This window comes from Myotis davidii, unplaced genomic scaffold, assembly GCF_000327345.1.
Source record: "Myotis davidii unplaced genomic scaffold, ASM32734v1 scaffold49, whole genome shotgun sequence".
Taxonomy (NCBI): Eukaryota; Metazoa; Chordata; class Mammalia; order Chiroptera; family Vespertilionidae; genus Myotis; species Myotis davidii.
This window is the reverse complement of record NW_006300375.1, coordinates 2924925-2943067: the sequence shown is the minus strand read 5'-3', so window position 1 is coordinate 2943067 and position 18143 is coordinate 2924925. Positions and strand designations below refer to the sequence as shown.

Genomic DNA, 18143 nt, shown 5'->3' with positions numbered 1-18143 from the left:
ATATGGCTTTTATTTTAATCTTTATACTTTTCACCACAATTATATTCTACAAAGGATCTGGTTATCTATCTATCTATCTATCTATCTATCTATCTATCTATCTATCCATTCATCCATCCATCTAACACCACACACACACACACACACACATTTTATGTATATACACAAAGAGGGGTGAGAATGATACGTGCATTTAGCTACTGGCAGCTAAGAGATTTTGAGACCTCTAAGAGGAAACAGAAATGAAAATCTACATGAGAAAATGGAAAGAGATGTTTTATCTACACCATAGATAAAATTCTTTGAGAAAATGAAGAGATACAGTACAAAAACTGTACATGTACATGCATGCACTTACTCATATTTTGTTGCACATATTTTAATTTTCAATATACAGTTTCTAATATTTATTTTTTTGTGTATCAGTTCCATTTCAAATATCTTGCAAATTCTTGGAAGCAGAACTCTTGCATAGGATTTTCCTGTATCTGCCTCATATCTAGTTTAAGGTTGAATCTATATTTGATATCAAATATCTACCTGTTTTTCATCGAAGGAAGATAGTTATTTATTGTAAATTTCCTTTATGTGATCTCTTATTCTTTGAAAAATGTTAAAGCATATTTAACAGAGAGGGTGGCTAAACTGTGTTTTCAGTATTTTTATTGAGGTGGAACATGAGGGTTTATTTATTTTTTCCTAATATTGGAAAAGATATATAAAACTATTGCTACCATTCTATCTCAATTCTGAATACTGACATATCTCTCTAAATCACTTACAGAGACGGAAAGCAAATCTCACCTGTGTTTGGGAGAGGAGTGTTGGACGTTGATACTGCTAGCAGGCTCCAAGGAACTTTGTAATGATTGAAACATTCTAAACCAGTGTTTTAGATTGTGGAGAAGGTAGCACAACTTCATAAATTCACTAAAAGTCATTGATTTGTGTAGTTACAATGTGTACATTTATGATACGTACTTTATACCTTATTAAAGATGGAAAAATAATAACATAAAGAGCTACCCACATTTGGTATTGCTATTGACTCAGATCCAGTGAGATCCGTTACATTTGTCTCTTGTTCCTGAAAGCCCACTAAGATGGTGAACTAATGATAAATAGAACATGAGCCACTATTTCCATAGAAGACATTGCTATTTTTTGAAGCTAAACATTTTTTATGTTCTTCAGTATTACACTTGCTAATCAACCTTTCTAGCCTTGCAGATGTAGCCAGTCCATTATGGAACCATTTAAGCAATATTTTTTTTTAAAGCCAGAAGAATATTTTTGGCTTGTTTCAAACAGCTGTGTTTCTAGAGCCATAAGATAGAGTACTAAGTAAAAAAGACTCATTTTTTAAACTTTACATTTTATTCTTATTTTCCCTGATAATGTCTACGAGAAGGGGAAATAACGTTTGTTGGGAGTGTAGTAAGTACAAGATTTGCACTAGGTTCAGTTGCAGTTATGTGAGATTCATAGAACTGGTCTTACTGTTCTTATAGAGCAAAGTTATTACCAAAATTTACATAAGTGATAGAGCTGAACCTCAACTCGGGTCTTTCTGATTCTAAAATTCATTACCTATTCTCCATTTTGCTGCCTTGTGCTTGGTTGAGATCACTTGACCTAAGGACACCTGAAAAATATATTTACCCTGTAATAATCAATACAAGGTAACCAATACAGGGTAATATAATGGAAAATATTTGAATTATTTTAGGGAAATATCAGAAGAAAATGGGACATTCAGAGAGATGACATAGTATACTATTAATAAACTTAATATTCAAAACAATAATCTTCATTTCTCATTCTGCAAAATCTATATACTGATAAAACTGAATTTAGTTTTCAGACTTCAATACTTATGAGAAATCAATAGCTCTTGTTTCTGTTATTCTTATATTTTAAAACATTTTTCCTAATTGTAGCAGAAGCAAACAAATTAAAATAATGAGTGGCAAAATATAACCAGTTGATAAAATGATTCATATAGTATACAAATAACAATAGAGCTAAAAATAAATACATTGTAATAGAGTCCTAATGATTTAGTAAAAAATGGTTTGAATATTTCTATTTTAAAAAATAATGTTTGGCATTGCTGGAAAGTATTATGCTGTTTTGCCTTGTGAGCTGGAGGGAACTGAAATAGTTTGTAGCAAGTAATTATTTCTACAAAAACAGTTAAGATTCAGCCCTGGAATTTTCATTAGTAGTTAAAATACAATCTGCACACAATAAAACTATAAAGGTTGAATTATCTGTCTCTGGTGGAAGACAAATTACCCAATCTTAAAAGGGAAAGAACATTAGCCTTCTAATCGATTCATTCTCTATGAAAATAAAGAGAGAAAAATTGCTCAAAGCAAAACCTGTTCTATACACACATGCTTCCTGGTATAAAATCTGCCAGGAACAATAGCAAGTATATTAAAAAAAATACCTCTTTTTGTTCTTTGTTATCTCAGTCCTACAAAAAACAACCCTCTAGCACATCAACCATATTGATGTCACCTATACATATATCCATAGTATATACACATATAAGAACATATATCTTTACAAATATTTTCTCTTGATGTATAGTTTTAATGAAACAGAAAAAAATATATTCAAGAATATAGTAGTTAGTACTTATATTTTTAAAATTATTAAATTTGACAAAATTTATATTTTGACTCAGATTTAAATAAAAAAATTTAAATTTGTAATATAAAAGTCTATTTTCTTTCAAAAGCATCAAAGTCAGTAAGCCAATGGAAGACTGAGAAACTATCAGATTGGAGGAGATGAAAGTGGTGTGGTAACTAAATGCCATGTGAGATTTGAACTGAATCCTGGAACAGAAAAAGGAAAACTTAGTGGTTGAGTGGAGAAACTCAAAATTTAGATAAGATCTGTGGGTGTTTTAATAGTATCATACCAATGTTAACTCTTGCTTTCGATCATCTTATTGTGGTTAGATGTGAATTGTAGGAAAGCTGGGTAAAGGGTGGGAAAAAGAACTAAGTGTACTATTTTCTCAGAGTCCAAAATTATTTCAAAATAAATCATTTACAAAAATTACATCAAGAGCTTTGTTTTACAGAAGAACACAGTTAAACAAAAACTCGGCATAATTGATGAAGTTCAAGGTATAGGGAAATTTATTCCTTCGAAGACCCCAAGATAGCTTTTTACTTCCTGTGTAAGAATGTTTTATAGTCCCAAAATCAGTGACCATATTACACAATAGAGCAAGAATTATGGAGTATTATAATGCCATGTACACTTTTAAAAATGCAGCTAATGAAAATAATGATCTAAATATGTACCATTTAGTAATTTGTCATATTAATGAGAATGCCATTATTGTTCTTTATGTTCATATGTATAGCATGATTATTTTTTGAAATTTTCCAAAATTTTTGACAAAAACGTGTTTTCTAAAATTTATTGTTATCCAATATATCAATTTGACATTAAAATGAAGAGGACTGGATGGTTTGATTTTCTTTACCTGAAACTGTGTGATCCTTAGAGTCCCTTGTTATTTTTATCCTTGCATGAGGAAAGATGTAGTGCACCGTCTTCCCATTCATCTGCATAATCTAAGACATACACGTGATAAGGTGAAAAATCAACGTGAAGACACTTAAAGTGCAATATGCAGAACTAGACACTTTTAAAAAGCATATTGAGTCAGTCAATAAAAACATAATGCAAGTTTCTGGAATGCTCACCATTGAAGCATCTTACACTATAAAATAATATTATTGGTTTCAGTGTTCATTATGGTCTCAGAAACTGACAAACAACATAGGTCCAGAGACATGGATGCATGGAACATACTGATAGATCTCAGAGGGAAGGGGAAGAGGGGAAAATAAATTAACCGAAGAACATATGTGCATCTATGCATTGTCTATGAACACAGACAATAGTGAGACAGTGAGATGAAGGCCTGGGGTGAGGCAGGGGCTGGGTGGAAGGAGGCAAAGGAGGGAAAAGGGGACTCAAAAAAAGAAGTATGTGGGAATACTAAACAGAAATGTTAAATAGAATTCTGAACCAAAGAGATGTGCAGTTGGTGTAGAAAGATTCATTGGAATACTCATGCGGTTTTAATCTGTCAATCCAGCTGTAAAACTGTTAGAATTCTAGGTATTAAAAGTAAAATACAAATTGAAAAAATACAAGCTTAAATAAAGCCTTTAGTTTTAATTCTCCTCAGGAAAGAATAAGCTTAATCAAATCTCTGATGAATATAGAAACTTCCCAAACAACAGCAGAATCCTGTTAAGTCCAGGAATATTACATGAATCCTACAAACTAAAATATTGTTTGCAATCCTACAAACTAAAATATTGTTTGCAAGATTATAAAAATATATGGTCAATAGAATCAGTCAATCTTGGTAATTTATACTAATACTAACTTTGCAAGCCACTAAAAACCTCATGTATATTCGTAACAATTGAGGGTACATTTTCCTTCTTTCATCCTCTCACTTCCTGTTTTCTCTGACTCTCTCCCTCTTTTCTCTTACTTTCTCTCCTCTGCCCCACTTACTTTCCATCACATCATTTTCTCCTTCTAATTCCTGTCTTTCTCTTCTGTCCTCCTTCCATCCCCTCATCTGCATTTAAAGATCTTTTTTACTAAATTTAAACCATGTGCATTGGAAATTCTACAGCTGTTAAATATAACAACTTTTTTAGTGCTGTAGATAATTCATTCAAATTGGTGGATATTACCTTATTTCAAATATCTTCTAAATTGATGTATCATATTTTAAAAAATAATTTTCCCACTTGCCTAAAAAGAAACTAAGAAAACATAATTTTGCCTGTTGCTGTTCTTTGCATTTCTCCAGAGTAACAAGTGGATATAATCTCTTAGTGCATCTATTACCCTTAGTAGAAGAGTAGTAAGGTTTCCCAAATTTTTCATCAGAGCTTTACCAGCTAGCCAGAATGGCCTTTCAATTTGTACCTAAGATGATGTTGGTAGAAGGGATGTTAAACATCATTATCATAAATGTTGCTTTCAGAACATCTCATAGAATCTCCTGTAGTTTCAGAGACTGTCTACAACTACCTTTATGAATTTATGAATTCACTTAATCAACCAGAAACACTAACCTGCCACAAATATGATCATTGTGACTGTCTGCAGAAAGCAGAGGTATCTGTCGCCCATGCACGGCCCAGCTGGATCTTTGCTTTTTCCTAACCACTGCAGGTGAATGTTGAGTGAGTTCTCCAGCAGTTGGCGTGTCAGGGAAGGTGTTGCTTCTGCCAAATAAGAAAGAGCAGGAGCAAGGCCAGAGGGCAGGACTGGTGTCAAGTAGTGGCACCTGTGTCTCCCCGAGAGGCCAGTGTCTGATAGCACTGTCTTTTGATGACTCTGTGCTTTTTTCTACAGCACTAAGAGAGTTGTTATATTTAATAGCTGTAGAATTTCCAATGCACATGGTTTAAATTTAGTAAAAAAGATCTTTAAATGCAGATTAGGGGATGGAAGGAGGAGAAGAGAAGAGAAACACAGGAAATAGGAGAAAATGATGCGATGGAAAGTAAGTGGGGCATTGAGAGAACTATGACCTATTGCCTCCCAGAAAAAAAAGGATTCTTCCTCTAGCCTCCTTACACAGATTTCAAAAGGAATCATTTTCATGAAATGAGCCTTCGTACTTACAAAATAACACTTGTGTTAACATATCTTTTGTTAATGCAGACATTCATACTTTCCTTCACCTCAAAGTGAGGCATGCTTGGTTCAGTATAAAGAGTGCTCGTTTGGTGTCCCAGGCACTGTGCTAAACCCTGTATATGTGCGGAGGTGGATGGAATAGGGAATCCCTGCTGTCTAGGAGCTCACAGCTGTGACATGATGTATGCAGAACTATTGGAAGAACACTTGCCCTGTATTAGTGGGAGGTGTGAGCGGTAGTATCAAGGAAGGTTTCTTGTAAGATGGGTCATGTTCATGGGGACCTCAGTGATGTGTCCAGTTAGCCAAGCGAAGAGAGGTGGAAGATCATTCAGGTGGAGGAAAAAAGGCATTCAAAAACCCAGAATCAAGAGAAAGAGTGACTTGCTCAGAGGAGCTTAATATATGTCAATATAGCAATTTACATGAGAACTGTAGGTGTGGGCATTAGTGCAGAGTGGAGGCATTTTGTCCTGGTCAAGAAGTGTTGACCCATTTCCCATAAAAAATAAGCAAACAGACAAACAAATAAGAAGTGTTGACCTTTATAACCATCCTGTGAAGGGTATTAGTCCTATTTATAGATGAAGTAACTGAGGAAAATTTTTTTAAAAAAGAGGTCAAGTAATCTGCTCAATTCACAAAGCAGTTGCATTTCCAAATGAATATGTATGTGATGTTTATATTTATACGTATACATCTATATGTATATGTATATGTATATTTAAAAGAAAATGATATGAATCTGCAGATTTGGTTTACTCCTGTAGTTAATGATTTTGAGTCTAATAAAAATGTGTATGTCTCCAATGTATGTTGCACATAGAATATTTTAAAAAGATAAATTAGTATTTGAATTAGTCAACTTGATTTTATTATTCTTGCCTCCAGAGCATTTTATGAGCATAAATTTTTATTATGCATGTTTTCAAATAAAAGCATCTGGATTGCTGAAACCGGTTTGGCTCAGTGGATAGAGCGTCGGCCTGCGGACTGGAAGGTCCCAGGTTTGATTCCAGGTCAAGGGCATGTACCTAGGTTGCGGGCACATCCCCAGTAGGAGATGTGCAGGAGGCAGCTGATCGATGTTTCTCTCTCACCGATGTTTCTAACTCTCTATCTCTCTCCCTTCCTTGGTGTAAAAAATCAATAAAATATATTTTTTATAAAAAAGCATCTGGATTTATTGGTATGCAGAGCTCAATATTACCTTTTTATAATTAGAGATGCAAGGAAGTGAATAAAATGAGAATGATATTCTGCTATTTTCTCTAGGCCAAAATATAGTTATAATCAGTTAAGGGGTAAAACGGTATTTGACAATAAATATCAATGCAAAAAGGCATAAATTCTGAACTTTATATAACTGTAATAATAAGATATGTTGTCTTTTAGGTAGCTTCTATTTAGAAAAAAACTATAAAGAAAAACAAAGAAATTATTGTTACATAAATCAACATAGTTGTGTGTTTTTTGTTTTTTTCGGGGGGCGGGGGTGTTGAATATTACAATCTGGAAGGGGCACATTGTTATTTCCAAAGGCAGGCAATGTTTGCTTTCTTGACCTGTGTGGTGGTTATATGGTTGTTCATTTTATAACTAGTTTATAATTCTATATATTTGCAATTTTGATAAATACATTTAGTTTTATTTTTGCATGTTAGATATCAAAATGAACATATAAAAATTATAAAAATATAAAATATAACTTAGCAAAAAAATTACACATCAATCTATTATGCTTACCTAGCTATAGTCCAAACAGGGATCCTTACATTTTCTACTTTATTAAAAAGCACAAAAAACTCATTAAGTGATTCTTAAATTTGGGGGTTATATTGGTCTCCAATTATACTATTTAAACACTAGAGGCCCAGTGCACAAATTCGTGCACAGGTGGGGTTCCTCCCAGCTGATTGGAGATGTCTCACCCAGTCCCAATTGGGGCCAATCCAGCTGATCAGGGTGGCCAGGGGGAGGAACCACAGGAGGTTGGCTGGCTGCGGGAGGTTGGCTGGGGGAGTGCACTGACCACCAGGGGGCAGCTCCTGTGTTAAGTATCTGCCCCATCATGGTCAGTGCATGTTATAGCCACCGGCTGGTTGACCGGTTTTAACGGTCGTTTAGGCTTTTATTTATTTATAATAAATATATTTATTATATATATATTTATTTATTATAAATATAATGTACTACATGCTCAGTGGATCAAACTCATAAATCTATAGATGCTAGTAACAAAATGAGGAGTAAAAGTGTCATTAGAGATATTAATATTTTATCTACAGACATTAGAAAGGAATTTTAGAAAATATTTTTGAGGCGGACACAGATTTCTTAATATGTATTCTCCAAAAATATTAGTTGAATAAATACGTTGGACAAGACTATTCTGAGTATATATGAAAACAGTAGTGTCAGGAAATAACTATATGAAAGCCACTATTTTTTTTACCTTTCCAGTTTATGTATTTCATCTTATTAGGATTTGTGCTTTCAGTGACTTGATCTAGGTTTGTGGGAAATGCTAAACTTCAAAGAAACAAATGATGATAGGTAAGGCAAAATAATTATGAAGAGATTCTTAAAATACATTTAATGAAATTAATTTTAGCTTACAAATTAATTTAGTAACTATAGATGAAAACATGTAAATTTACATTTTGAAAACATATTGAGAATGATTTTATTAATTTTTATTACTCCCCATCCAGATCTATTTGACGAGACTGAAATACAACTATAAATACAATTCAAGATAAGCTAGGGAAAATATAAATATGTAATAGTCTGATACTTTAAAATGAAGTACAAAGAAATGGAAGTTTATTAATATGTGCAAAGAGGTAACATACCCCTAAACCAAAACTTATTAAAGATATCAAAAATTAAAAAGAAAGAATATTTGCAACACAGAGAGAAGTATCCCAAAATTTCTAGAAAATGTAATAGCATATAGGAAAACAAAACACATGAAATATCTGATAAAAGAAAATTCTATTTAACAGCTAGAAATCTGTCCATGAAAACAGAAATTGCTTAGGAGGAAACCAAATCTAAGCATATAAACATTATCTTTTGGACAGTACTTATTGTTCATGCAAAAGTCTTTTCTTTTATACCTTAATGTGACAAACACTGAGATAAATTATAGTAATTTCATATGGTTCTTTTTTGTTTAAAACATAGTTGTCTTCTGCATAAATGAATCAGACAGGATGATTTGGGAGTTAATGTATGTAAAATAAGTACCTCTGTTGTGATTGTTTTAATGATTATGAGTAACAGCCTGCAAATATCTGATCTGTTAGGCAACCATTGAAAGCCACTTGGCTTACTAGAGAAATCTTTCTCAATTTATTCAACTGTTGATCTCCTATGTATCTTTCAAAATCTAACCCAAATATTACATCATTTATTCTAAAGTGAATAACTTCCTTTTGGAATCATATTTAGCTAATTGTGAAATTTATCTCTACATTTCAGTTTCTTTATCTATAAATAGATATTAATAACACCTACTTTATGTGAGTTCTGATAATAAAAGACAAAAATGACTACAAAACACTTCCATTCAATACACTCTAATATATGTTTCCTTCATTCCCCAAGGGAAGCCTTCCCTGTCCCCAGCTAACTTGGTTTGGTCATCTTATTTGCTATTCATAACATCTGAACACACTGCTATTGGAAATATTGAAAGTACCCAAATCTATTTCACCCCCTTTTCTGTAAGTTCTTTAGGAGCTTTAGGTATTCTCCTTGTACAGTGTTGGGTATGATGTACAAACGGTGTCTGTTGGAGGGATGAATCACTTAAATTGCCTGGTAGAAGAATCACAGCTATGCTGCAAGGTCAATTGTGGCTGAAAAAGTAAAGTACGTACTACTTTAAAATTGTGAACTTTAATGATGGAAATTTCATGCATTTTAGTCTAATTATGACTATTCTAGGGTGAATTTTTTGGGGAGGGCAGTATAAATCTCAAAGAGATTGCTTAATATAGTACTTACTTGCTCTTGATGTTGACTGAGTGGTCTAGAGTGGACCAATCTTTCTGGCAGTTTTCGATCCAGACCATGTCCATTTTCCAAACGAGACTCCCTGGGTTTGTCAAACCAATCTGTTTCTTCACGACGCAGATGGTAGGCTTTGGGGACCAAGGAAATATCAAACATTGTAACCCCAACTAATACAAATGATAGAGGGCAACGGATGTGCACCAGGCTTGTTCACCATTCATGCATTTCAAATACAACTCCAAATGGAGCAAAACCATTCCAAATACTATGTTTAAAAAATATGTGTCATGGAATAACCTAGGAAAAAAAATCATCTACACACCTGTGCAACCCCTCAGAGCCAAACAAAACAAAACAAAGGTAGGTTTTAAATAAGGGAAAAAAATGTAGAGAGTAATTGAAATAAAGAAGTGAACATTCCTTAAAAGTCATTTTATTCAACCATTAGTTCCCACCTCTTCACCTCCTCCCATCGCCCATCTCTAGTCTAAGGGAAATGTATTCCTCAAATACAGAAGATTTTGTCCCTTTCCCGCTATCACATCAAACAAGTACATATATAGATGTGGCTGCTGGCTTTGAATATCAAGTGGGTATTTTTTTAAAACATTGCTTTTATGACATTCATAAATAAAAGAAAACATTACTTCTACAAAGATTTCAGATATTATTGCTAGGAACATATGTGCCATAATCATCTGGTAGCCTAATATTAAAAAAAAATGTCATTTAGAATTTTTTATTAAAAATAAAACAATTATTTTTTGTGAGATCTAGGAATTAGATTGAAGAGTTAATTTGCTTTCTTTTGTACTTATAATGTAACAAAACTTGACATCTTAAAATACTTTTCTGAAAATACAACCATTTTTAAGTACATATTATTACTTCAGTTCTTAGTACTGCTAACGTTTCTTGAAGCTATTATTTCGTGACCAAAAATTCTATTTTACCTAATATACAGAATTTAACTTTATACGTATAAAGTTTTATCCTTATTAAAAGATCTGTAATTAACAGTCTTTGGAAGTATTTGTTGCTTCCTAAATGGGAGATGGAGCAGCTTTTTCAGGTGCTCATCCTAAAGGATTGGTTGGCGATGATATCAGTCTATTCTTTCTGGAGAGTTGAGCTTCTACAGTGCCACGCTGTTGAATTCTATCACACTATAGCTTTCGTTTAACATCTGCATACCTCATTGCCTTCTCTTTCAAAACCTTCTCCCATGATTTTTTTAAAGGCAATTTTTATCATTTCTTTGCTAGCAGGGCTGCAAACCCACAGCATGTGCACCATTACTTACTTCTACCTCCTGTGATCCTGGTCAAAGGGAGTAATTAACCACAAGATTTCTTCCAAAAACAGAACAAAACAGAAGATGAGAAATGTGTCATACTTCAGTCAGTCTTTGATTTGATGAAATACACTGATATGTACCTGATCTGTGGTTATATATGTGCTTCTCTGATCTCCCCTCTTAGATTCTAAGCTGCTTGAGGGCAAGGCTCATATCTTGATTTTTATTTCCTTCCCTCAACACTAAAAACGATGCCTTGCAAATGTCATAACGTTCAATAAATATTTAGAAATGAATAAAACAGAAAAATTAGCCATCAACTAAAGAAAGAAGTTAAATATCTTAATTATAATATGCATGTTTTAAAATAAATATTAAATTATCCCTTGGACTTTATTAATAGTTACACAATAATTTCTCATAATCTACCGGATATTTATGGTTTTTCATAGTTTTAATTAGATATGAATTAACTACATTTATGAAAAAATATTTAGCGTAATAAAATTATATAAGCAAATAGAAAACAAATCCATTATCTAATCATCAGATTAAAATTTTATGATTGTCCCAACATCAACACTATTTACCTTACTTTTTAATATATTTATTTTATATTTATTATGAAAAGAAAAAATAATCTATACTGTTTTTAATAAATGAATATATTGGATAATGCAATACATGATTTCACTTGAATATATAATTCTGCTAATTGCATTTGAAATACAATCCTTTAAAACTTGTTTTCTTGGCTGTGTCTATACAAATAAGGCAGAATCCCAGCTTACTTCAAATTTTGTCAATTTATTTACAATTCTAATAATATACTTTGATGGATATTTCTTATACTAATTCTATGTGTAAACTAGGATGTCTATCATGCTTTTCATAGGAATTTATAGAACCACCAAGAAAAAATCCTGATTGAATAAATCTATTTTCATATTAAATTCTGTCTTTATAATTTATAGTAAGTTAGATATAAATGCCAATTATTTATAACTACAATTATATTATTAGCCATGGTAGTTCTGCACTTAAAAACTAAATTTTATAATAGCATTTTCCAAATTAATTTAAATAATTTGCTAGAGATAAACATTCCTCTTTTTTAGACTGATTGATATTTTCTTGTATTCTTAAATGTAAAATACAAGTAAGCTATTTTGGGATCTACATTATTCACAGCCAATTATTACATGAATAGTTTAATTCTATTTAGATTCATTCAAACTGGTCATTACAATAGCCAGTACAGAAGAAAGTGATTAGTTGTTGGAATTTCACTAGAAAAAGCAGTTTGTCCTCCAGATCTAGTGATTACTTTAGTCCTTTTCAAATCTAGATTTGAATTTCTAAAATCATATTGCTGGCTAGATACAGAAATAGGAAGAAAATCCTTTTCATGAAAATATATTTTCCTCTGAGTTCTCAAAGAAAATGTAGGACTCAAAAGGGGAGATATTCATGTTAGCTTAGTGCTCTGCAGTTTCCAAAGGCATGAAGTAATACACTTTTATTTGATAAAAAATATTTTATTTCCATGACTCAAAACCATGCCTACATCCAAATAAACCACAGAGGACTCGTGATCCAGAATCACAAGTCCTCTTGGTATGAGCAAGCCTCTTTACATCACTGTACCTCTCCTCCCTCATCTTCAAAATTAGATTTGGACTAGGTAACTTTCTAAGGTATTTATGGTTCTATATGATTAAACAACAACCACAAAAACACCATAGGCTAGTTTTTAGTTAGGTATATATTTGCCTTAAATCACTTATTCAATATGAAAAAGCAGTTAAACAATTTAGGGCAAAAAAAGGGATGATGCAAAAAGCAAAGTCAAGGAAAGGACTAAACAGGTAGACCTGGAGGGCTTCAGCTTCAACTAGGTAAACTCATAAAAGCATTGTACAAAATTTGTATTGTAAATATAAAAAATACTTTATATATACTTGATAAATTATTTATTGTCAATGTCATATTTTGTGTTGTTTTCTAGTATATAATGCAAAGGTACAGACTTGGCAATTATGGTATTCATAATGAGAGATAAAATACAAACCTTTAATTTAAGAAGAATTATAGAATTCTGCATTATACTAATATTAGATGAGGATATTATCTGAATTCATAAATACTAGTCTCACAAAAATGACATAAGTAATTTTCTATTACAAAGTCTAGCAGGATAGTAGTTAATGGCTCGAAACCTTAATAACTTCATAAACTGAAAGAAACTGACAATTTTAAAAAGAACAAAAAATTTCCAACTATTTTAGCCAATTATGAATTTAAAGAATGACCATTTTATTGACACAATTATTGATAATGATTTTGTAAAAGAGGACATCAAACAAATCAAGCAATTAAGAAACACCAATAAAAGAATAATCTAAAAAGAAGTAAAGAAAAGCATGCTATTAAATCTATACACAAGATACAATTTCCATTTACAAAAAAAAAAAATTGAAGTAAACATGCAAAAGACAAACCAAGAAAAATACAATACATCCCTAGAGAAGGAAGATTAAACATGCAGAAAAATGAGAGTTTGAGTTTTGAGAGTAACAAGGAATTCTGAGGCCAATTTACCTTCACTGTCAGACATGGCATGTTGGAAGTCATCCATGATGAACGCTATGTCACGGTCATAGCCTCGAGTCCGTGATTCTTCTCTCATGTGTTGTTGAACTTCAGGCAATGAGTGACTTGATCCAAACTGGTCTCTGGTGTCTGCAGATATTGGTGGCAGGGGCCCAGCTGCAGCTCTGGCCATTCCCATTGGCTGGCCAACAGGGCTGAGTGGACTTTCTTCTTCAGAATTCTGGGCCACAATTGGTATTCTTCCTCTACTCTGGCTAATCGGCAAACTGGTAGGCTTAGTTCTGCCAGAGGGTGATGCGTGACTGAAGGAAACATCTAGAGCTTCAGCCTCTTGAGCTTTCAGTCTTAGAGAAGAACTGGAAGAATCTCTTTTTATTGATAAATCAAGCCCATAGACAGACGAAGGCCTGGAAGAAGGTCTGGACCTGCTGCCACTACTGTATGGCTTATCCGCTTCATCCTGCAGAGCTGACCGTATGGTATTTCCTAATGTACCTAGTCCTGTGCCAAGAGATGATCCCACAAATTTTTGTTGGTCTGTAATATTTTTTCTGAGGCCATAAGTGATTTCATCTTGAAGCAGCCTTGCTCTGGAAGAAATTCCACCAATAGAAGAAGTGCCAGAAGTCATATAGCTTGAATAATCAGGTTCAAGGTCTCTACTTTCTTGAATAGGTGAAAATTTTGGCATTTTAGGGTCAATTAGTGATTTCTTATGCTTTGACTGCTTTTGATAGAGTATGGCTGCTGGTAGTTGCTTTGCTGCTTGTTTTTCAAGTGTGAGTCTACTAATGCTGTACTTTTCAGATTTTGGAAAATGTCTATAGGTAGTATCACCATGGTAATAATGGGAAAGACCAGCAAGGTGGTCTAAGTTCTCCGCCCCTCTACGGAATTCTTGTTTAATCTGCTGTTTCAGAAGCTTTAACTCATAAGGATCCTCCATTGGATCTTCCTCTGCTTTCACGTAACTATGCAACCTTGAGGAAGTCTGCAAAGGTGCTAGGAAATCTGTCACTTCTTGAGACCTCCGTGTTTCAGTGGTTCGAAGGAGGCGGTCTGTTTTTGACAGATCCTTTTCATGAAGATTAAATGCAGTGGTCAATGCTGCTGTTCCTTTGGAAATCTCTCCAATGTCATCAATTAGGACAAAATTTCGTGAAGTATGATGGTCAATATCTGCATAAAAAGAATCTGCAGAAATGCTTGATATTGGACTGCTTGCCATGCTACTTCTCTCCTCCAAACCCATTCTCAGGTCTAAGGTATTGTACTTACTACCAAGATGGGAAACAGCATAGGTATTATCAGTAGAAACAGGTGCTATCATCAGGGGTTGGTTTCGAATCACCTCATAGTTTGAAGTAATCTTGGGCTCCAAATATAATGTAGTTTGTCGGGGCTTTTGTTGTATCACCATCATCTGTGATGGTAACTGATAAGAAGGTTGTGGGGTTGGTGTAGGTTGAGCTTGAGGTGTGAAGGACATCGTTGCCACAGCTTGGAATGTTGGCTGAGTCTGATAAGGTGAAACTTGCTGGTGGTACAAAGTCTGTTGCTGAAAATGGGATTGTTGGGTGTAGGGGGTGGGTGCTTGGGTAGGGAGAGCAGGAGACGAGTATTGGTACTGTGTGTAAGGACTCGTAGGGGGAACTAGCTGAGATTCCGCTTGGGTTTGTGGGGGTATAAACTGGCTGAATTCAGTTTGGGGAGCAGTTCTTGGTCGCTCTATGCCATGCTGACTTTCTATTCGGGATGGTCTGGTGCTGCTCACCTCACTGTCAGACATGTAATCCCGTTCCTCAGCCACCCCCTGGAGGTAGGCTCGCTCTCTCTTTTCTCTCTCCTTTAACAATGCCTCTTTCCTCCTGTTAATTCCCATTTCCAGGTACCGTAACTTGGCATCAATCTCCTTCTCTTCCTCATCAAGTTCTGCTTGTTTCTTTCTAAGTTTTGCAGACTCTCTCTCTACAAGATCAAGTTCTCGGTCTATATCCTGGAGAATCTTGGCTCGTGCCATTGTGTTGGTTCTGCAGATCCTTCTCCTGGAAACTGTGCCCATTGTGCTGTACGTCGACTGAGTCCCTGTTGAGGTCTCCTCAGGAGGTGGGTTAGGCAGAGTTCTCTTAACTTTTTTCTGGGTGCCAGAGGGTGTTATGGTTTGAGAACTTTTTGTCTATAATTAAAGAAACAAAATATAGTACTTTATTATCAAGGAAAAATTAAAGATTAAAAACCTTCACACTTTACATTTAAATAAATATGATTTCAGATGTTTTAGGTATGACAGTATAATATAAGATTTTTTTATATAATTTTAAGTATTAGCCACAAGTGCAATTAACTGAAAAATTATTTTTCTTTCTTGGTAGATTGGCTTTTTATTACTCTAACTTCTGCAACTTTAGAAGTTAGTTTTGAAATCAAGCACAGAACTCATTGCTAGGCAGACTTATATTTTAGTTAGAACCTTAGGAGAACTCTAAAAACTGATTTTCCATCCTATTTAATATAAGATTACTTACTGAATGTATTTCTAAAATATTTGTATTAATTATCTAAAGGTTGTTATATTTGTTAGAGGTAATGCCTATTTGCCACTAAGTTCAGTTGTTTGCCTCAATCTTTCCATTCCTATTTTTACTCCCTAGAATAGCTGTTATTTCTATTCTAATCATGAAATGTTTTGAAATTAAACCCTCAAGTTCTTTAATCTTTTTTTTCTCCATGAAAGAGTAATATCAACTAATTTCCCATTTAATCTTTCAATATTTTTGTGACTATTTGGGTCTTTTATTTTCTATTTTATTATTCTTTTCTTTTTTTAAATTTATCTTTATTGTTGAAAGTATTACAAATGACCCCTTTATTTCCCTCACTTACCCCCTCCACACCTACCCCCTGCAGGCCTTCACAGCACTATTATCTGTGTCCATGGTTATGCATATATGCATATAAATTCTTTAATCTCTTCCAGTACCTCCTCCTCTCTTTCCTCCAAAGGAGGATTATAAACACCCATCAATTAATGCAACAGTAAATGATGAACCTAAATGCAGAGAGAAAGCATATAAAACAAAGATAGTAACTATGGAATGGAGCAAATAAATAGAATAAAAAAGTATTTTTAGGGTAGGTATATACATTTTAAAAATTAATTTTTTAAAAATTGAAGGTATCCATTAAATGGGTGCACATATTTGTTAAGCGAAAGATTGAGAAAATAAAAGAGTGAAATAAGAACTTGCTGTGATTAATTTTAAAGGTCCTGAGTCATGAAGTGAATTTCTCAGAATTTCACTGAATAGAATGAGAGTATACATGAAACCACAGGAAAAAACAGAACCACGAGGAACCACAAAAGAAGACCATTTATTGAATTAAGAGTAATGGTTAATAAAGTGAACTAGAAAATGATGCTAGTTCTTACTACTTATTGCTCATACATGTATGAATTATTTCCTAATTTAACTTTACAAGACAGTAGGCTTAGTCAAATTCTTTTTCTTTTGTTAGTGAAATCCTAGATTAAAGAAGCATTCCAGGTACTGGGGATTTCTAATTATCCTCCAGAGTTGCAAATATTTAATCATTGATGACTTGTGTTAATTAATATTTTGTGTGCCATGGATGTGAGTCATGGAAGCAAGAGATAAAACTGGTTGGTAGAAGTTACATACTCACTGAATTCGCCTAGTTAGCCTCCACAAATCAAACTAGCTTTGCTGTTCTCCACTTGCCAACATTAATAGCTTTTACTCTGACTATAGAAATAGTCACAAATGTGGAGATGGCTCCAAATCTCCACCATATTTCTTATAAGTGAGAGGAAATATAACATAGTGACTAAGAGCTTATTTTAATCCTGGCTCTGCCTTTCATAAGCTGTGAAACCTTTAGCAAGTTGCTTAAACTCCCTGGGTCTCTGTTTTCTTACATGTAAAAGACGTTTAATATTTATCCTTACATTATTGTTTTAAGGAGTAAATGAGTTTAAAAAAAAAAGTAAAGAGTCTAAATTACTTACTGTCTAAGCGGGCAGACAATATAATAAAGAATCTAAAGTGATGTCTTAGTAACTTATAATTTGACTGATTTTAAAGACCACAAAAAAAATTTCTTTCTGCACAGCAAAAGAAACATCAACAAAACAACAAGAAAGCCCACTGCATGGGAGAACATATTTGCCAATGCTTTCTCTGAAAAGGGTTTAACCTCCAAAATTTACAGGGAACTCATACAGCTTAACAAAAGGAAGATAAACAATCCAATCAAAAAATAGGCAAAGGACCTAAATAGACACTTTTCGAAAGAGGACATCCAGAAGGCCAAGAGACATATGAAAACATGCTCAAAGTCACTAATCATCCGAGAGATGAAAATCAAAAATGACAATTCGGTACCATCTCACACCTGTCAGAATGGCTATCATCAATAAATCAACGAATGACAAATGTTGGCGAGGATGCGGAGAAACAGGAACCCCCGTGCACTGCTGGTGGGA

General features: G+C 33.6%; 1 protein-coding gene across 1 annotated transcript in view; it reads right to left on the bottom strand.

Annotated features, from left to right (window-relative positions):
* Positions 1-18143, bottom strand: part of PCLO (piccolo presynaptic cytomatrix protein) — a 296737-nt gene that overhangs the window by 103115 nt on the left and 175479 nt on the right. The window contains 3 exon segments of the mRNA XM_006777145.2: positions 3512-3602; positions 9721-9857; positions 13628-15815. Coding sequence (XP_006777208.1) covers positions 3512-3602; positions 9721-9857; positions 13628-15815 — 2416 coding nt within the window.